At 39.5% G+C, this 20,127-nt stretch overlaps 1 protein-coding gene across 1 annotated transcript in view; it reads left to right on the plus strand.

Annotated features, from left to right (window-relative positions):
• The window catches only part of LOC136864780 (actin-binding protein IPP), a 208,207-nt gene that overhangs the window by 176,254 nt on the left and 11,826 nt on the right, over nucleotides 1–20,127 (plus strand). The window contains exon 7 of the mRNA XM_067142160.2: nucleotides 1,252–1,942. Within this exon, the coding sequence (XP_066998261.1) occupies nucleotides 1,252–1,942 (691 nt within the window). The remainder of the gene's footprint in view (nucleotides 1–1,251; nucleotides 1,943–20,127) is intronic.

A 20,127-nucleotide genomic window follows, 5' to 3' on the forward strand; every position in this document is an offset into this window, starting at 1 on the left:
GACTAAAGCACCACAATCACACGCTGGGGAGTCCCTGAAGCCCCACTGGTGAAGGGAGAATGCAGATCTTCCACAATTAGTGCAAAACCTGTTTAGTGATGCCCATGTTCTTGGCAAACTGAAACCAGCTGGGGCGTGGTTTGGATTAAAGAGGCTTGGCCACTCCAGAACTGTACGAAACCATTGCTCTTTCCATTCCTCTTTTAAATTGAAACCAGCATCCATTAGATTCTTAGCTGTTTTCATTGGTGGACATTATGAGTGATAGGAATCCATGTGATGGTGAGGTAGAAGAGGAAGATGTGCCTCAGGGTATTCAACAGAGTTTGATTCTTGTGTAAGCAGCAAACCTGGCACGTAGTCTTCAAGATTTTCTTCTGTCACGAAGTGATGTGCCATAATCTGTCTTAAATTCATGTACAGTGGCTGGTGACTATCTTGAATGTTCTATTGTGTTTGGGAGTGTTCAGAAGAAAATCGCAGACTTTTTCTAAAAATAAAGTCCAGAACGTAGTGTACCAGAACAGTGTAAAATATGATATGCCGAAATTTACAGAAAACCTCTTGCAGTTACTGTATGTCATTACTTCATGTACATATATCCTTGTTCGCCTATCATCTAAAAATATTCAGCTTTTTTGATCCGTAAATTCATTCCGAAGTAATGTAAATCCTGCATTAGGTATAACAACAGGTTAATTCTTAAGAATTGACTTTCTGTAGAACAAAATTTCACTATAAAAAAATAATTTCTAAGGTCCAAAATGTTGTTATACTGGCATTTTACTGTACTTCCTTACTTTCCAATGTTGATATATCAACACTTTGTCAATCACTACTCTGTAAAATGGAAACGCATTACAGCACCCTTTCTTTCAGCTATACAAAATGTTACAGAAACTATTTCACCAGATAATTGACAACACTGTAAGCACAGTCTACAGGATACTTTCTAAATTAGCATTTTATTAAGAACTACAAATGTTATGCATATAATTTGCATGTATCTATATTAGTTTAGGCAGCGTATTCACAACAGCGTAACTCGAAACATGAATACATTAAATCAGTATCCTGATATTTAAAAGTCCCAGTTGTTTGTAAAAGGCTCAGTAAATGGTCGACGAAAATGTAATCATGTACATACTAAATTATTGTCACATCAACAAAAGGTACAGTTAGCTAGTTTATCACATATATACAGTACTTACTGTAATTCACAATAATTGGGATTTTTTGCCTTCTTTACAGGTTTTCCAGGCTGCTATGAGGTGGATCATGCACGATGTAACCCAACGTCGTCAGTTCGTGTTTGAGATCTTGGCTTATGTTCGTCTTCCATTGTTGGCTACGTGTTTGCTGGACCGTGCCATCAGGGACTGTAGAGATGCAAGCTTGAAAGTTGCACTCAGATCAGTGCGCAAGGACCTAGTGACAAAAAAGGGCAGTTTAGTTCCTCTTTATGTGTATCCCAGAATCTGTGCAAAGAAAGACATTTTTGTGATAGGTGGCTCTAGTCGTGAATTAGTGAGCTCATGGACTCGATCTTTGGAACATACTCTTGAATCGGTAGAAAGATTTGATACTTACCACAGGAAGTGGTGCAGAGCTTCGCCTATGGGTATTGGACGTATATTGCCGGGTGTTGCCACGTTAAATGGCTTGATATTTGTTGTTGGAGGTGAACAAGAATCCCAGATACTGGCAAATGGTGAATGTTATAATCCCCGTGATGATACGTGGAGCAAAGTAGCAAGCATGATCGTACCACGTTGTGAGTTTGGATTATGTGCTTTGGATGGACATCTCTATGCTGTTGGCGGTTGGGTAGGAGAAGACATTGGAGGGTCTATAGAAAAATACGATCCTCTTCAGGATGAATGGACATTGGAAGGTAGCCTTCCAGAACCACGGTTCAGTATGGGTGTAATATCTTATGATGGTAAGAATATATCGTCATTTGTGATTTTATTTCTGTAATGTACCAAGAGCGCATTTTGAAATTTGATGAGTAAGGAATGTCATTTTCGTTGATTTCTCTCTTCAATCTGTTATATAGTAATGATAAGAATAACTGTGAATGATAACCACTTTGCTCATGTTTTTAATGGTAAACAAATAACCTTTTCGGAGAATTTTCAAACAATTTTGATCACCTGTCCTCAGCAACTGACTTCTGGCACAGGAGCACTTTGTGTCAGATAGCAAGAGATATATTTTTTGTGATGTATTTCTTATTGTTCTAGAGCAGAGGTGCTTAGCTAGGCACCCGTTGAGGCTTGCCCAGTGCGGCCGGGCTGATATGACGTAAATGCTGGCAGCTTACGAAAGAAGCATACGTCACAGTGAAGCGAGAGAGCGAACGCACTTTGCAGGGAAGCGAGGGAGCACTGACGTTCGACTGTGATCACGAAGCTCTCCTCGACTATTCAAGATATTCCCGTTTGATTTATACTGTGCTCGATATAAACAGTCTGTTTTATTTTGTTATATTTATTCATTCAAAAGAAAACTGAAACGTTATAATTTTTGTTTTACAATCTGCAAACGTGCAAGTTTTAAACGTACAAGCTACGATTTACAATTCCTTCGATGGGAATGACGGTATTTCCATTTTTTTTAAATGTAAAATTCCTGTTATTCATTAAGCAAAAAGTACACTAATGAGTACATAATGCAACAATGATTTTGCACAGTGTTGTAGTGTTATGTGACTTTCCCTTTTCACTGAATTTCTGAAAATAATATTTACAATTTAACAGGCGTCCGGTGATAATAGCTAGCCTATAAATGGCGAGAGGGAGTTTCTTCACAAGTGAGGACACAGATATTTGCTATCCAAGATTAAAGTATAACAATGTAAATATAGTATGCCTTCAAATAAATAACCTCACTAATTTTGTTCCCGGTAAGCATGATTGGATTGTTGGTGAGTTAATCAGATAATATAAACCCAAACGAGCACAAGCCACATCTTATCCACCTTAACTCCATATTATATTAGACCTGTTTCTAAAGCACCTCTTAAAGTGTAATAGTGAAAATTGTAATTCATTACGTGCATTATAAAAATATTTGAGGATGTGGGCCTAACTCTTTATTGTATCCAGTCAAAAATACATAAACTGCAATGAACATAAATAACTTATTTCTTACAATGTAAATTTAAAATGACGTGGATTTCTGCCGTCTTTCTTTTATTTTCTGCCTCCATTTCAAACTCGGGTATCGCCGCAGTGTTCGAGAGTGACTGGGAGAACTTTGCCTGGCCTTCATGGCCTGTGACGCAGCCACAGCATCACAACAGTGGTTGAATAGCATGCGGTCATCGCGTGCCTGCCCGTCCACTTACAGTGCTGGGCGCCCGCGGGACAGAATGCCCAGCATGAGCACCTCTGTTCTAGTGTGTTAAGACTGTGTTCCTTTAGACAGATATAGAGAATTTCCTTGCTTGTGTTCATGTCGGTTTATTTGTTTTATGTGATTAGTAAATAGTTAGCAAATGCAGATCCCACTTCAAGTTTGAGTGCTCTGATGTCTTCAGTGAACCTTGTTTTGTAATTGTGAATTTGTTTTACATGTCTTTGTGCTGGAGGTTGTTCCTAGTTTGAATTTTTCTAAGCATTCCGTTCTTTCATCTGAGTTATTTTTTGTACTTTCAATTTGAATCTTTAGGATATTTTTTGTATATTGAAATAGGTTAGAAGAAGATATATCTACCCTGCTTTGTTGTTTTCTAGTGCATCTGTTCTTTAAATGTACATTTAATATAGCACAGGAATGTACAAGAAAGAGACAACATACCAAGGGAACATATTATAAATCAACTACATAATTTTATATAATACTGTAAAGAACTCAAAATTTGCTGGGTTGAGTGGCTCGAGACGGTTGAGGCGCTGGCCTTTTGACCCCAGCTTGGCAGGTTCGATCCTGGTTCAGTCCGGTGGTATTTGAAGGTGCCCAAATACATCGGCCTTGTGTCGGTAGATTTACTGGCACGTAAAAGAATTCCCACGGGACTAAATTCTGGCACCTCAGTGTCTCCGAAAACCATAAAAGTAGTTAGTGGGACATAAAGCAAATAACAATAAAATTGAACTCAAAATTGAGGGAGTTTTGTGCATCATATGGCCGTTGGAGGTGGCTCATTCTTCAGATTATAATTCCAAGACTGCTAAAAATAGAAGTATTCCTCTAAAAATCAGATTTCATTAAATAAATAAATATAAATTGTACAATAAGCACTGAACAGAATTGTATGTTGATGGCCTTAAGTGAAAAGTTTCAAGTGCTCTGTTGTACATACTGAGTTAAAACTTTAAATTTTCAATTCAGTGCCATGGGCTGAGGCCTTGAGACAGTCGAGAGAAAGGGAGAATCATGCGATCGCCTGTTGGAGGGTAGGTTCAAATGAGCGTGACAGTGGCCTCTCAGTTCGCTTGAAGCATCCAGCATGTTCAGATGGAGTTGGCTCATGCCTACGTTACCTGTGATGAGTATCATTACCCGAAGAAGGGCAGCATAACATGGTTGTATTTTTGTAATGATCTGAGTTCAGGAAGTTCATGCACACAGGTTGAAAGTTGCCACAGGACAGGTATGAGGGCCATCCGGAAAGTAGTACCCGTTAGCGCCGCATGAAGCGCTGACAACTCGGGTAGCCGCTGGGCAACGTCAGACCGCGTCAGTGGCTTCTCTGCCTGCTCTATGTGAGGTTGTGTCATGCTAGCATTGCCTTGTGTTTTGTCTGTAATCGTTTAAAATGTTTAAACAAATTGAGAACCCCGCCAGTTGTGAAGTAAAGGCCGTGATTAAATTTCTTAATGCACGAAACGTTCGACCTTGTGATATTCATCACCAATTAACGGAGGTGTATGGAGACAATGTGATGGACGAGTCGTCTGTTCGGTGCTGGTGTCGCAACTTTAACCTGGGGAGGGGGAATACACATGACGAGGAGCGTTCAAGGAGACCATCTGTTATTACAGACCAACTGCTGAGCGCAGTAGACGAACGCGTGAGGAACGATCGGCGCGTCACAATTGATGAATTCTGTGAACATTTTCCTAATGTGTCTCGAACAATTGTTCATGAAATTGTCAAAGACCATCTGCATTATTCAAAAATCTGTGCAAGGTGGGTCCCTCGCATGCTTACAGAGGAGCACAAAACCAAACGTATGGCTGCAGCACTGACATTTCTGGGACGTTATTCCGATTAAGGAGACTCTTTCCTGACTCGCATCATTACTGGGGATGAAACATGGGTTTGTTATGCATCACCTGAGAGTAAACGACAGTCATTGGAGTGGCATCATGCTCATTCACCAACCAAACCAAAAGAAATTGAAGACAGTTCTGTCCACCAGGAAACTCATGGCAACCGTTTTCTGGGATCGCCGAGGTGTACTGCTCATTGATTTTATGGCCCGAGGAGACACAGTTAATGCTAATGCGTATTGTGAAACATTAAAGAAATTACAGTGGGCAATACAAAATCGACGGCGAGGTCTATTGTCTACAGCTGTCATTCTCCTTCATGACAATGCCAGGCCTCATGCAGCTGCGATAACACAATAACTTTTGCAGCAATTCAAGTGGGAAACCTTCGACCATCCCCCGTATAGCACGGACTTGGCCCTTTCAGATTATCATCTCTTTACGAAGCTTAAAGACTTTCTGGTGGGAAAAAGATTTGACAGCGATGAAGAACTTAAACGAGCCGTGACTACGTATCTCAGTACGCTGGCGGCGGAGGACTATGACGCTGGAATACAAAAACTCGTCCCACGTTATGACAAATGCCTAAATTTGCTTGGAGATTATGTGGAGAAGTAGTGTAAAGTATGCTCTTTCCAATAAAAATGTGTATATTTGTTAATCTTTACTCCTGTGTCTTTATTGCGCAAACGGGTACCACTTTCCGGATGGCCTTCGTACATCATTCGGTGATCTGTCTTTCAGAAATCCTTTATAGGAAGAATCTACCATACCTGAGCATGGTGTGAACACTTTTAATATCCACGTGTCCACTGCCATGCCTTGCATTTCACCAAAAAGGTAGCAAATGGTCATTTCAAATCTTGTTGCCATAATGGTCTACCAGTAATTGGTAATTTCTTAGTAATTACAGTTTAATTACAAATCAGATACCTAATTTATGCCTTGAGATAGTACTGTGACTGATGATGCCTTCAATAAAAGGCGAAACATGTCTCATATGGAAATAAAGATAAATAACTAATTGTTTAAAATTTTAATGTACTGAATAGGTGATATTATAAACTAATTAGCATCCTACATATAGTATCTTCAATATGGATCCATAATGATATTTACCACTTGCAACGTCAAAGCCAACCAGGCTACAGTGAAAACCAACAAGTACCTAAGCCTCAAGGTAAAAATCGGCAAAATTTCCAAAAGATATTAATTTACTTAAAGAATGTGTTAAACTAAATTTAGTACCTAAATTTTTGAAACCACTACAAAGGAAAAACATTCCATCTCATAATTAACAAACACTCAAAATAAAGTTAATAACATCTGGTTCAAAAACGAAATTAAACAACTGTACAGGAAAAAATCATTTTTGAATTTACAGTTATATCAAACGCACTTAACCATTGCACAACATTTATCCCCACTCGAATGTCAATCATTCCTAAGACATACCAATAATAAGTTAACAAATGTACTGGAAAAGAAACAAAAAACATTAAACCTTAAACTAGCTCACCTGAAGGCAACTAAACCAAGCACATCAGACCACAATAAGAACATCAAGACTACATCCACTATTTCAAACAATACCCCTACTACCATTAATTTGTCAGATACCACCTTCTCCGACAATGAAATGAGCCTCCTAAACCGAGGCTTAAAACATAATTGGCCTAACCCCCATATGATCGATGACGTAGCCACCACTATCGCGGAGCTAGAATCCAACATTAATAAACAAATCACTTAAGAAAAACAAAATGACGTCAGATATGAAATAAAAAAGAAACTATCCACTCTAGTTAAAGAAATTTATCACTTGCAATCTGCAAGATCTACCTCTATCCGTAATAATATTTTTGACAACTCGGCTAGATATGTCACCAAGCAAGTGGCTACGTTGTTTGGGACGTGTAGCTGTCAGTTTGCATTCGAGAGATAGTGGGTTTGAACCCCACTGTCGGCAGCCCTGATGATTGTTTTCCATGGTTTCCCATTTTCACACCAGGCATATGCTTGGGCTGTACATTAAGGCCATGGCCACTTCCTATCCACTCCTAGCCCTTTGCTATCCCATTGTTGCCATAAGACCTATGTGTGTCAGTGCGACATGAAGCAAATTTAAAAAACAATAGACTAGGTACTTAAAAGATTGTGAAATTGTTGAGAATTTTGTAAAAATTCCCCAAATTTCTAAGTTATCATCATCATCATCATCATCATCATCATCATCATCATCATCATTTCCCTTTATCCAGCTGTAGCCGGGTAGGGGCAAATATGGTTCCTCTCCACTTTCTTCAGTCTTTCCACCACTCCTCTTCCAACACTGTGTCCCAGTCCAGGTTTCTTTCTATAATGCTGTGTTGGATGGTATCCTTCCATCTCAATCGTGGTCGTCCACGGCCTCTCCTTCCTTGAATTTGCATTTCCATCACCTTTTTTGGCATTCTTTCGTCGCTCGTTCGCTTTATGTGCCCAAACCATCTTAGTCGGCTCTTCTCTATTCTATCATTCATTTTTTCCACTCCAATTTTTTCCCGGATTTTCTCATTCCTTATTTTGTCTCTTCTACTCTTCTGTATCATACTCCTCAAGAATTTCATTTCGGCTGCCTGTATTCGACTCTCATCCTTCTTTGTCATTGTCCAAGTTTCTGCTCCGTAAGTTGTTATGGGTACGTAATACATCTTGTACATAGTATCCTTTGCTTCCCTTGGCACATCTTTGTCCCATAACATATTTCTTACACTATGATAGAAACAACTTCCAGCTTGAATCCTTTTACTAATCTCAGCATCCAGTCGAGCATTCTCCATTAATTCACTCCCCAGGTATTTAAACGTTTCCACTGCTTCCAGGGACTTGTCTGCAAGTCTAATCTGACCTTTCCCTTCTTTCTCCCCTCTAGTCATAACAAGAGTTTTACTCTTTTCTACACTTATTTTCAATCCACATTCTTCAATCTTCCCATTCACCACATTCAACTGTTCTTGAACCTTCCTGTCGTCTTCTCCCCAAATCACAATATCATCTGCAAATAACATCATGTTCATTTCTCTTCCTCCATATGCTGCTTTTGCCATTCTCATGATGTCATCCATTACTATTGTAAACAGGATTGGTGATAGAACACTTCCCTGTCTCAGCCCACTAGTTATTTTGAACCAACTTGTCCTGCCAACTTGTGTTTGCACGCAACTACGACATTCCTTATACAATGCCATGATCATTTTTATTAATCCCTGTCCAGCAGGTAGGGACCCTCTTCGGAGGCAGCCCTACCCAGGGAGTGGCACCCCTGCCTATGTGAGTCCAGAGCACACTGACCCGGTGTGTAACATCTGGTATGGGTCCCAGCTCAGGGTTACGAGTGAAGACCTCAACGGCATCTACGGCGGAGAAGGTGGACTTCGGTACGGCGGGGATGGCGGAAGGGGCATACCCGTAGCGTCTGTACTCCAGAGGAGCGGCTACGAAAGGCGTCTGTCTCCATGTTAGGGGCGGCCTAATTTTGAACCTGGCAGTAGGTATAAAATGCCTTTGGGTGTGGCGAGTCCATCGTAACAATAGCCTATATGGACAAAGCAAATATGGTGCCAAATATCTAAGTATCTTAATTTAAAGGAGGTCAAAGCCCACTGCAAATAAAAACAAGTTGAAACAATGAGTCCAACATAATGAAACAAGCCCAAGATGTCAAAGGCTAGGTGCAAGAGATCCTATGCACAACATAAGAAAGTGAAGTACCACGAGCCGCAACCGAGTAAGTCTTGACTTACTGCTTCAGAATAGCCCATAGTGGTAGATAATCCCAGAAACGCACAACAAGATGTTATTGAGTCGCTGGAGATTGGAAAAACAGTACTCTCTCAATTATCTGTGGTAATTGGGGGTTGAAAAACCATGGATAATCAAAAACTGCGGATAAGCCGCAAATGAGCAGAAAAGAATGTATTAGAAGTAATTTGCTGCATTAGAAAGCTACAAAATTAAACAAGTTGATTGATTTCAAAAGACATATGATCAATTTTGATTCATATTTACAGTAGGTTTACACTACTTATGGTCACCTAATTTATGCACAGTACTTGCAGTTTCTCTTCACACAACCAGTTAATGTCATTACTAGGGACACGAATTGTATGAAAATGTTCATTTTTACTCCACTGTCGGAAAGTATACTCACTTGGTATATGCATTAATTACTTAAATGTCCAACAATTTAAACGAGATTTTTTTAAACTATCTGAAGCTATCTCTTTTCAGTTTTGACTCAGTTAATTTATAACTTAGGTTCTTCAGCCTGTTGAAACTAACTTTGAGTTTGAATTTATAAACTGTCTGAAAAAGAAAACATACAGTAACTGTATTATACCTAAATAAATACATGCATACATACATCTTCATTATAGACTGTTATGCCTTTCAGCATTCAGTCTGCAAGCCTTTGTGAATTTACTAACTGCCACCACAATCCTCTATTTGTAACTAGTTCTGTGGCCTCATTTACTTCTATATCTCCTTTCTTTAAATCATTAGAAACTGAGTCGAACCATCGTCGTCTTGGTTTCCCTCTACTCCTCTTACCTTTCATAACACAGTCCATTATTCTTCTAGGTAATGTATACTCCTCCATTTGCCTCACATGACCCGACACTAAAGCTGGTTTATGCGTACAGCTTCATCCATCAAGTTCATTCCTAACTTTGCCTTTATTTCCTCATTCAGAGCATCATCCTGCCATTGCTCCCACCTGTTTGTACCAGCAATCATTCTCACTACTTTCATGTCTGTTACTTCTAGCTAATGAATAGGATACCCTGAGTCAACCTGGCTTTCACTCCCATAAAGCAACATTGGGCTGGAAAAAGACCAATTTAGAAATAGTATAGTCTGGGAACTGACTTCCTTCTTACAGAATACTGTTGATCACAACTTCAAGCTTACTGCATTAGCTTTACTGCACTGTGATTCACTCTCACTCTCTCAATCCGGGGAGAACACATATCCTAAATACAGTACTTGAAATTATCTACCTGTTCCAGCATATTGTCCCCAATCTGACATTCAGTTCTGTTGGATTTCTTACCTACTGGCATCAGTTTAGTCTTAGAAAGGCTAATTTTCATACCATACTTATTTCAACTATTTTCAACATACATACGTACATTATCATTATAGACTGTTATGCCTTTCAGCGTTCAGTCTGCAAGCCTCTGAGAATTTACTAAACGTCGCCACAATCCTCGATTTGCAACTAGTGTTGAGGCCTGATTTAGTTCTATACCTCTTATCTTTAAATTGTTAGAAACCGAGTCTAACCATCGTCGTCTTGGTCTCCCTCTACTTCTCTTACCCTCCATAACAGAGTCCATTATTCTCCTAGGTGACCTATCCTCCTCCATTCGCCTCACATGACCCCACCACCGAAGCCGGTTTATGCGTACAGCTTCATCCATCGAGTTCATTCCTAAATTAGCCTTTATCTCCTCATTCCGAGTACCCTCCTGCCATTGTTCCCACCTGTTTGTACCAGCAATCATTCTCGCTACTTTCATGTCTGTTACTTCTAACTTATGAATAAGATATCCTGAGTCCACCCAGCTTTCGCTCCCGTAAAGCAAAGTTGGTCTGAAAACAGACCGATGTAAAGATAGTTTCGTCTGGGAGCTGACTTCCTTCTTATAGAATACTGTTGATCGCAACTGCGAGCTCACTGCATTAGCTTTACTACACCTTGATTCAATCTCACTTACTATATTACTATCCTGGGAGAACACACAACCTAAATACTTGAAATTATCGACCTGTTCTAGCTTTGTATCACCAATCTGACATTCGATTCTGTTGAATTTCTTACCTACTGACATCAATTTAGTCTTCGAGAGGCTAATTTTCATACCATACTCATTGCACCTAGTTTCAAGTTCCAAGATATTAGACTGCAGGCTTTCGGCACAATCTGCCATTAAGACCAAGTCGTCAGCATAGGCCAAACTGCTTACTACATTTCCACCTATCTGAATCCCTCCCTGCCATTTTATACCTTTCAGCAGATGATCCATGTAAACTACAAATAGCAAAGGTGAAAGATTACAGCCTTGTCTAACTCCTGTAAGTACCCTGAACCAAGAACTCATTCTACCATCAATTCTCACTGAAGCCCAATTGTCAACATAAATGCCTTTGATTGATTTTAATAATCTACCTTTAATTCCATAGTCCCCCAGTATGGCGAACATCTTTTCCCTCGGTACCCTGTCATATGCTTTCTCTAGATCTACAAAACATAAACACAACTGTCTATTCCTCTCGTAGCATTTTTCAATTACCTGGTGCATACTGAAAATATGATCCTGACAGCCTCTCTGTGGTCTGAAACCACATTGGTTTTCATCCAACTTCCTCTCAACGACTGATCGCACTCTCCGTTCCAGGATGCCAGTGAATACTTTGCCTGGTATACTAATCAATGAGATACCTCGATAGTTGTTGCAATCCTTCCTGTTCCCTTGCTTATAGATAGGTGCAATTACTGCTTTTGTCCAATCTGAAGGTACCTTACCAACACTCCACGCTAATTTTACTACTCTATGAAGCCATTTCATCCCTGCCTTCCCACTGTACTTCACCATTTCAGGTCTAATTTCATCTATTCCTGCAGCCTTATGACAATGGAGTTTATTTACTATCCTTTCCACCTCCTCAAGCATAATTTCACCAACATCATTTTCCTCCTCCCCATGAGCTTGGCTGTTTGCAACACCACCATGATGATTTCCTTTTACATTGAGAAGATGTTCAAAATATTCCCTCCACCTCTCCAATGATTCCCTGGGATCTATTATGAGTTCACCTGAATTACTCAAAACACTGTTCATTTCCTTTTTCCCTCCCTTCCTAAGATTCTTTATTACTGTCCAGAAAGGTTTCCCTGCTGCTTGACCTAGCCTTTCCAGGTTATTACCAAAATCTTCCCATGACTTCTTTTTGGATTCAACAACTATTTGTTTCGCTCTGTTTCTTTCATCTACGTACCAATCCCTGTCTGCCTTGGCCCTTGTTTGGAGCCATTTCTGATAAGCCTTCTTTTTACGTTTACAGGCTGCTCTCATTTCATCATTCCACCAAGATGTTCGCCTTTTCCCATCTTTACACACAGTTGTTCCTAGGCATTCCCTTGCTGTTTCTACTACAGCATCCCTGTATGCCACCCATTCACTTTCTATATCCTGAACCTGCTTACTGTCTACTGTTTGAAACTTCTCACTAATCATATCCATGTACTTCTGTCTAAATTCCTCGTCCTGGAGATTTTCTACCCTTATTCGTTTGCAGACAGATTTCATTTTCTCTACCCTAGGCCTAGAGATACTTAGTTCACTACAGATCAGATAGTGGTCTGTATCTTCTAAAAATCCGCGAAAAACTCGTACATTCCTAACAGATTTCCTGAATTCAAAGTCTATTAAGATATAGTCTATTAATGATCTGGTACCCCTAGCCTCCCATGTGTAGCGATGAATAGCCTTATGCTTGAAGAATGTATTCGTAACAGCTAAACCCATACTAGCACAGAAGTCCAGCAAACGCTTCCCATTCCCATTAGCTTCCATATCTTCCCCACATTTACCAATCACCCTTTCGTATCCTTCAGTTCTATTCCCAACTCTCGCATTGAAATCGCCCATTAGCACTATTCTATCCTTGCTGTTGACCCTGACCACGATGTCACTCAATGCTTCATAAAACTTGTCAACTTCATCCTCATCTGCACCCTCACATGGTGAATACACGGACACAATTCTTGTCCTAATTCCTCCCACTGACAAATCTACCCACATCATTCGCTCATTTACGTGCCTAACAGAAACTATGTTGCGTGCAATGGTATTCCTGATAAAGATCCCTACCCCAGACTCTGCCCTTCCCTTTTTAACACCCGTCAAGTACACTTTATAATCTCCTATCTCTTCCTCATTATCTCCCCTTACCCGAATATCACTTACTCCTAGTACATCCAGATGCATCCTCTTTGTTGACTCAGCCAGTTCTACTTTCTTTCTTCCATAAGCCCCTTTAATATTGATAGCTCCCCATCGAATTCCATTTCGTTCGCCAAGTTGTTTCCAAGGAGACCCTCGCCTGTCAAATGGGAGTGGGACTCCATTACTCCCATAGGTCCGAGGCTTGCTTAAAGTGTTCTGAGCTCGGTAAATTCATGAAGCAGGATTTTCAAGTTCCAAGATATTAGATTGCAGGTTGTTGGCACAACCTGCCATTAAGACCGTTGTCAGCATAGGCCAGACTGCTTACTGCATTTTCACGTAACTGAATACCTCTCTGCCACTCAGTACCTTTCAGCAAATGATCCATGTAAACTGTGAACAACAAAGGTGATAGATTACAGCCTTGTCTAACCCGTGTAGGTACCTTGAAGGAGAACTCATTCTACCATCAAATGTCACTTCGGCCCAGTTGTCAACATAAATGCCCCCAGTTCAGCGAACATCTTTTCCCTCGGTACTCTGTCATATATCTTATCTCGATGTATGAAACATAAACATACCTATCTATTCCTCTCGTAGCATTTTTCAATTACCTGATGCATATTGAAAAATCTGATCCTTACAGTACCTCTGTGGGTGTCGTAAAACTTTCGCCGAGTTAAAATCAGTAAAACTTGCGCCGTGGTCATTAATCATTTCATTAGTGAGAGGTCTTGTTTGTCTTGGAATTCCACAGGGAAGTTTCGTGTTTCAGAATATGACAGTGTCCACTGCCTACTTACCCCTTATCAGTGTTTTCAGCCACTTGCTAGACTTGGTTTGTTAAATAATGTCAAATCATTCAAGTAATACTTAAGCAGCTGTTTTAAATTCAACGGAGATCGTCTCCATAAGACATAATGAAACAACACTGATCGAATGAACATTTGTGATGGTAAACTTTAAATTTAAATTTAATACATGTTAAATTTAATATTCTGAAAAATTTATGGCGATGTTACTAATGTTTACAATACTTTTGTAAATTTCAGTTATTGTTAAGATTAAAAAAAGCTTCTTCATGACGCTGATGGTGGAACGTAGGCCTCCCATCACTGCTTTGGGGGTTCAATGTCCGATCACTTTAGGTAGAGTTTATGCTGGACAAGGCTGGCATTCAAAATATTATTTCTGGTTTCTTCATCTTTATATCAGCATCACTGTTTGAAACAATTTCATTTTTTGTCATTTATTAATCTTTTATACCCCGGGGAATGCGACAGGCCTTGCCAGGGCACACAATTTCCTTTCCTTGGCAGTAGCTGTGGTTCATTCTTGACCCCTATTCACTTCATGAGGGGTGCATGTCGGGGGAAATGTAGGGTGAGACAGTTTTTTTTCTGTTTTGACTGATCATTCTTTATTCAACAAATTCTCTATCATTTCATTTCATTTGCCATCCATTAATCTTTGTCCAGGAAAGCACGCCAGACCTCGCATTCGGCAGCATTTTCTTCCTTTAGCGGTATTTCGTTCTTCATTCATTCTATTCCTGACCCTGTTAGTTAGCTACAAACAGGCTGTGGATATTCTTCATAAGACTGAAAGGCTGATTCCATGTTTCCACACTTGGTTTGTGAATAAAGTCAAACTACGTAGTTATACACATTTCACACACTGATATAAATACAATGCAGGTCTTCTGAATGTGCAAGAAACCAACATTGATAGAGTGAATAACATTTTATATATATTAATTTCAAAATCTCAGTACTACAGATATTCATACCATTCGCTGGACCTGGAAATAAGCCCCTGCGATGCAGCGCAGATGGCATTTGGTTAAGACAGCTGTCAAACCACTTCTACTCCCGGCGGGGAATCTCTACGGCACAAATTTTACTAGGCGCAACTTTTACAGAACCCCTCCCTCTGTGGTCTGAAACCACACTGGTTTTCATCCAACTTCACCTCAACCACTGATCGCATCCTCACTTCCAAGATGCAGTAAACACCTTGCTTGGTATACTGATCAATGAGATACCTCGATAGCTGTTGCAATCCTTCCTGTTCCCTTCCGTATACATGGGTGCAATTACCGATTTTGTTCAATCTGAAGGTACCTTACTCACACTCCATACTAATCTTATTACTCTGTGAAGCCATTTCATCCCTGCCTTCCCACTATACTTCACCATTTCAGGACTAATTTCATCTATAGGGTTATTCTAAATGATTGTCGGGGTTACAAAAATTCATAACTCACAGTGCAATTGACGTAGGAATATGAATCTTGTTTTATTGTGTACTGTAACTCATAAAGTTATTTTGACATACATAGTACATTACAAATGCTCGATATGTGCGCCTTGTGTCACTCTACACACATCTACTCGATAGTCAGTCTCTTCCCACACACAAGTCAACATGGCAGCGGTGATGCTTTCGAAGGCGGCTTGGATGCGCTGCTTCACTTCCTGAATATCCACCGGTAGATGAGGAACAAATACCTGATCTTTAACATATCCCCACAGGAAGAAATCGCATGGTGTAAGATCTGATGAACGTGGTGGAAAGGGTAAGAGCATCAGATTACCTTCCGTTCCACATCCCATCCATCATTGTGGAAGTTCTTGCTTTAAAAATGCTCTAACCTCCCTGTGGAAATGAGGTGGTGCACCATCCTGTTTCAGCACGTAATCATCCCTGTCGTCACTCAAATGGGGTAACAGCCATTCTGTGAGCATGTCCAGGTAAGTCAGCCCTGTTATTGTCTGTTCATTGAAGAAGAACGGGCCATAGACCTTCGTGTTTGGAACGGCACAGAACACATTCGCCTTAGGAGAGTCTCGCACATGTTCCACATAACAGTGGGGGTTCGTTGCACCCCAAATGCGAATGTTTTGTTTGTTTACTTTTCCACTTGTATGAAAAGTAGCTTTGTCACTGAAAACTACTCTGTCAAGAAAACAATCATCTTCTTCAATCCGTTCCTGCAGTGCCATGTAAAAGTTGAAATGTAGGGCTTTGTCATTAGCTATTAGAGCTTGACACAATTGTAGGCGATATGGCTTTACCTTTAGGCGCCTTTGTGACACATGCCATACTGTGTTTTGAGGAACTTGCAGTTCCCTGCTACATCTCGTAGTTGTTTTCTTAGGACTAAGGAGATAAACGCCCCTAATACGATTCACATCTGCTTCTGACACAGTGGGACGCCCACTGCTTTTCCCTTTGCACAAACAACGTGTATCCACAAATTGTGCGTACCATCTGCGAATAGAGTTGTCGGAAGGAGGCTCCTTCCCGGATTTTGTCCGAAAATGGCGCTGGACCGCCATTTTGTTAAACACTGCTATTACTGCCATCTGGTGGTAACTTATGTACTACAGTTGATGCAAAACAAAACTTTGAGAGTTTGTCTAACCGTTACTGCAACAATAAAAATGGTTAAAAATGGTACGTTTTCCACGTTGTGAAAAGAAAATTCACGAAACCCTGACAATCATTTAGAATAACCCTGTATTACTGCTGTGTTGGTATGGGATTAGCTGGTATGAATACGTTCTTCAAGCATAAGGCTATTCACTGCTACAATAGGAGGGTAGAGGCACCAGATCCACAATAGACTATATCATAACCGACTTTGAATTCAGGATATCTGTTAGGAATGTGTGGGTATTCTGGGAATTTTTTTATGATTATGATTCTGTCTGCAGACGAATAAGGTTAGAAAATCTCAAGGACATGGAAATTAGACAGAGAAACATGCATATGATTGGTGAAAAGTTCCAAACAGTGGACAGCAAGCAGATTCAGGAAATAGAAAGAGAATGCGTGACATAAAGGGATGCTGTAGTCGAAACAGCAACGGAATGCGTAGGAACAGCTGTGTGTAGAGACGGGGGAAAAGCTAACATCTTTGTGGAATGATAAAGTGAGCTTGAAAACATAAAAAGAAGGCATTTTTCAGAAATGGCTGCAAACAAGGAATGATGCAGATAGGGAATTTTATGTAGAGGAAAGAAACAGAGAGAAAAGAAAATAGTTGTTGAATCCAAGAAGAAGTTGTGGAAAGGTTTTGGTAATAATCTGGAAAAGGCTAGGTCAAGCAGCAGTGAAACCTTTCTGAACAGTAATAAAAAATCATAGGAAGAGAGGGGAAAAGGAAATGAATGTAGTGTTTTGGCTAAATCAGGTGAACACATAATAGATCCCAGGGAATCACTGAAGAGGTGGAAGGAATATTTTGAAAATCTTCTCAGTGTAAAAGGAAATCATCTTGCTGGTGTCGCGAACAACCAAGCTCATGGGGAGGAGGACAATGATGTTGGTGAAATTACGCTCAAGGAAGTGGAAAGGATTATAAATAAACACATCCAGATGCATCCTCCTTTCTTAATCAGCCAGTTTTAATTTCTTTCTTCCATAAGGCCCATTAATATTGAAAGCTCCCCATCGAATTCCATTTTGTTTGCCAAGTTGTTTCCAAGGAATCCCTTGCATGTAAAATGGAAGTGGGACCCAGTTACTCCCATAGTTCCGAGGCTTGCTTAAAACATTCTGAGCGTGCTCAGTGTAAATTCTGTGAAACAGGATGCTACCCTTACTTAGACATAGTCCAAGCGAGGATCTCTCCTGTAACAGGTTAGGGACCACGGCGGATTTTATAGTTCTTGCCGCCTGAGCACTAGGGGGGCCAGACTCAGATTATGTCCGAGATGCCCACTCCCATTCCATAGCAATTGGTATCCCGAATCTCAGGACCACTTCTAGGCTGCCCAGCCATTGGCCCATGTTTCACGAACTAGGACTTGAAAAAGAAACAACATAATTTAAATAGAATGACATTATTCCTGAAGGAACATCATCAGAGTCTATCAAATCATACTCAAATATTTAGGAATTAATTTTTATTTCTGTTTAAATTCTTAAGAACTTGAAATCTGGAACCTATCCTAATAATGCCCTCCTTTATTGTCCTCCAAATTTCAAGTTCCTAAGTATTTAAACAGAAATAATTATTTTTAAATATTTGAGTGTGATTTGATAGAATCTGATTGTGTTCTTTCTAGAACAAAACATGCCATTCTATTTTAATTTGTTTCTTTTTCAGGTATAATCCTGTTTTCTTTTTTTGGGTAGTTTATACATTTGTTACTCATTGTTAGTTTCAGCAGACTGAAGAACCTAACAGTTACAAAAATATAAGAAAAAAAAAGATTTTATATTGCCCATATATTTTGCCTGTCATTTTATTAAACATAATATTTTAGCGCTTTGCAAATATGTGCATATTTGCTTTTTTACGTGTATATTTTATAAATGTGACACTCTCCAGGAAACCATACCTTAAGTCTGAAAATGGCATTTTTGGTTTATTTTACATTTTGATAGTACATAAATTTGCGATTATTTTCATGAAAAACCAAAGTCTCTAGCTAAAAAACTGATCACTTTATGTAACTTTGAAGTTGTAAGACAGAATTTATTGAATTTCGAGAAAATGCGACTGCAAAATGGGGGCATAGTACTCTGATAATATATTAAGGATTTAGGAAAATTTGACTTTTTCACTGAATAGTGGAATACCAGCTTTGCGTATTGAAATGATTTTTGTAAATATTTAGGAGTTTCATTCTCTGGAAATGAAATATGTGAACATGTTCAAAATTTAAAGTGTAACAGGAAGTTTTAGTCTTGCGACACTCATATACACAGACGTTCTGTCTTAAAATGTACACACAAGATTAGGACACAATAATAATAATAGTAATAATGCTAATGTTAACAATAATGTTGTATATTTTAAAAGATCGTTCAGAAATTACACATGGTCAGTATCCAATTAAGGATTTACATTATTAATCTATCTTGAATCCTGTAGTAACAAAACTGAATGTTGCTCATTTTTCTGGAATGTTCTAATTATGTAGTCTTCTCCTTTTGTGCACACAATCCGTCTTGCTACTTCCCCAGGTTCAGCAGCCTTACTGTCGCCTGGCTTTGGACACATCAAATCCCTCATTTCTGCTATGCAGAACTTTTGAATGTTGTTGAACAGATGTCGTCCTTTTTGCAGTCGTGCCTCTTACTTCCAACTTCTTAAGTAAGTTCTGAGGGAGATCATACAGTATGCCTCACAAATCCTCACAATTACAGTTGGACCATCCAATTATTGTTGACACATAATGACCCCAGGCATATTCTTCTTCACAGTAAAGTGTCTGAAAGATGTGATCTGAGGAACTCTTTTTCCAATCATGAACATTGAACATGTTGCCAGTCATGTATATTTGGGTGCTATCTTCAGTGACCGAGACAGTACTTGTCAGAGAAGTACGTGTCATGCGGTACTTCCTTTTCATGTGACCAAAAGCCCTGTCACAAGAAAGTTTCATATGACCCAGTGACAGAAAATAAATCATTATTTCTTCATGTGAACCTGACATAACTCTGCACACCAAATAGCACATGAAAATGTTATTTTTATTTTGTGCGACACACTTGTCAGCAAGAAGAAACAAATTGGTCTCACCATAGCCATAGTTCTTGAAGTAATGGTTCAGCCTAGTGGTGACTGCATTTACCCCCTTTCACAATGACTAAAGATTATGGCTACAGGTAATTATGTTGTTGATTTCTGAAATTTCACATAATGCCAAAAATGACGACTTTGAAAAGTGAAAGATAGGACCTGGCAAGAAGAGGGGTTTGATGGTATCTGTACTTGCTGCACCATATCAAATGAATAGTGACATTTTCCTTGATAGAAACATGGAGAATGAAGTGAAGGAGGAATATCATGATCTTCCATTTCATATCTGCTACTCTTGACAATTTCCTGGAAAAAAAGTTATGTCCATCATCACAGTCTCCAGATGCTGTTGCATTTCTTCGTTTACTCTCAT

Source organism: Anabrus simplex, chromosome 2, assembly GCF_040414725.1.
Source record: "Anabrus simplex isolate iqAnaSimp1 chromosome 2, ASM4041472v1, whole genome shotgun sequence".
In the NCBI taxonomy this organism is placed as follows: Eukaryota; Metazoa; Arthropoda; class Insecta; order Orthoptera; family Tettigoniidae; genus Anabrus; species Anabrus simplex.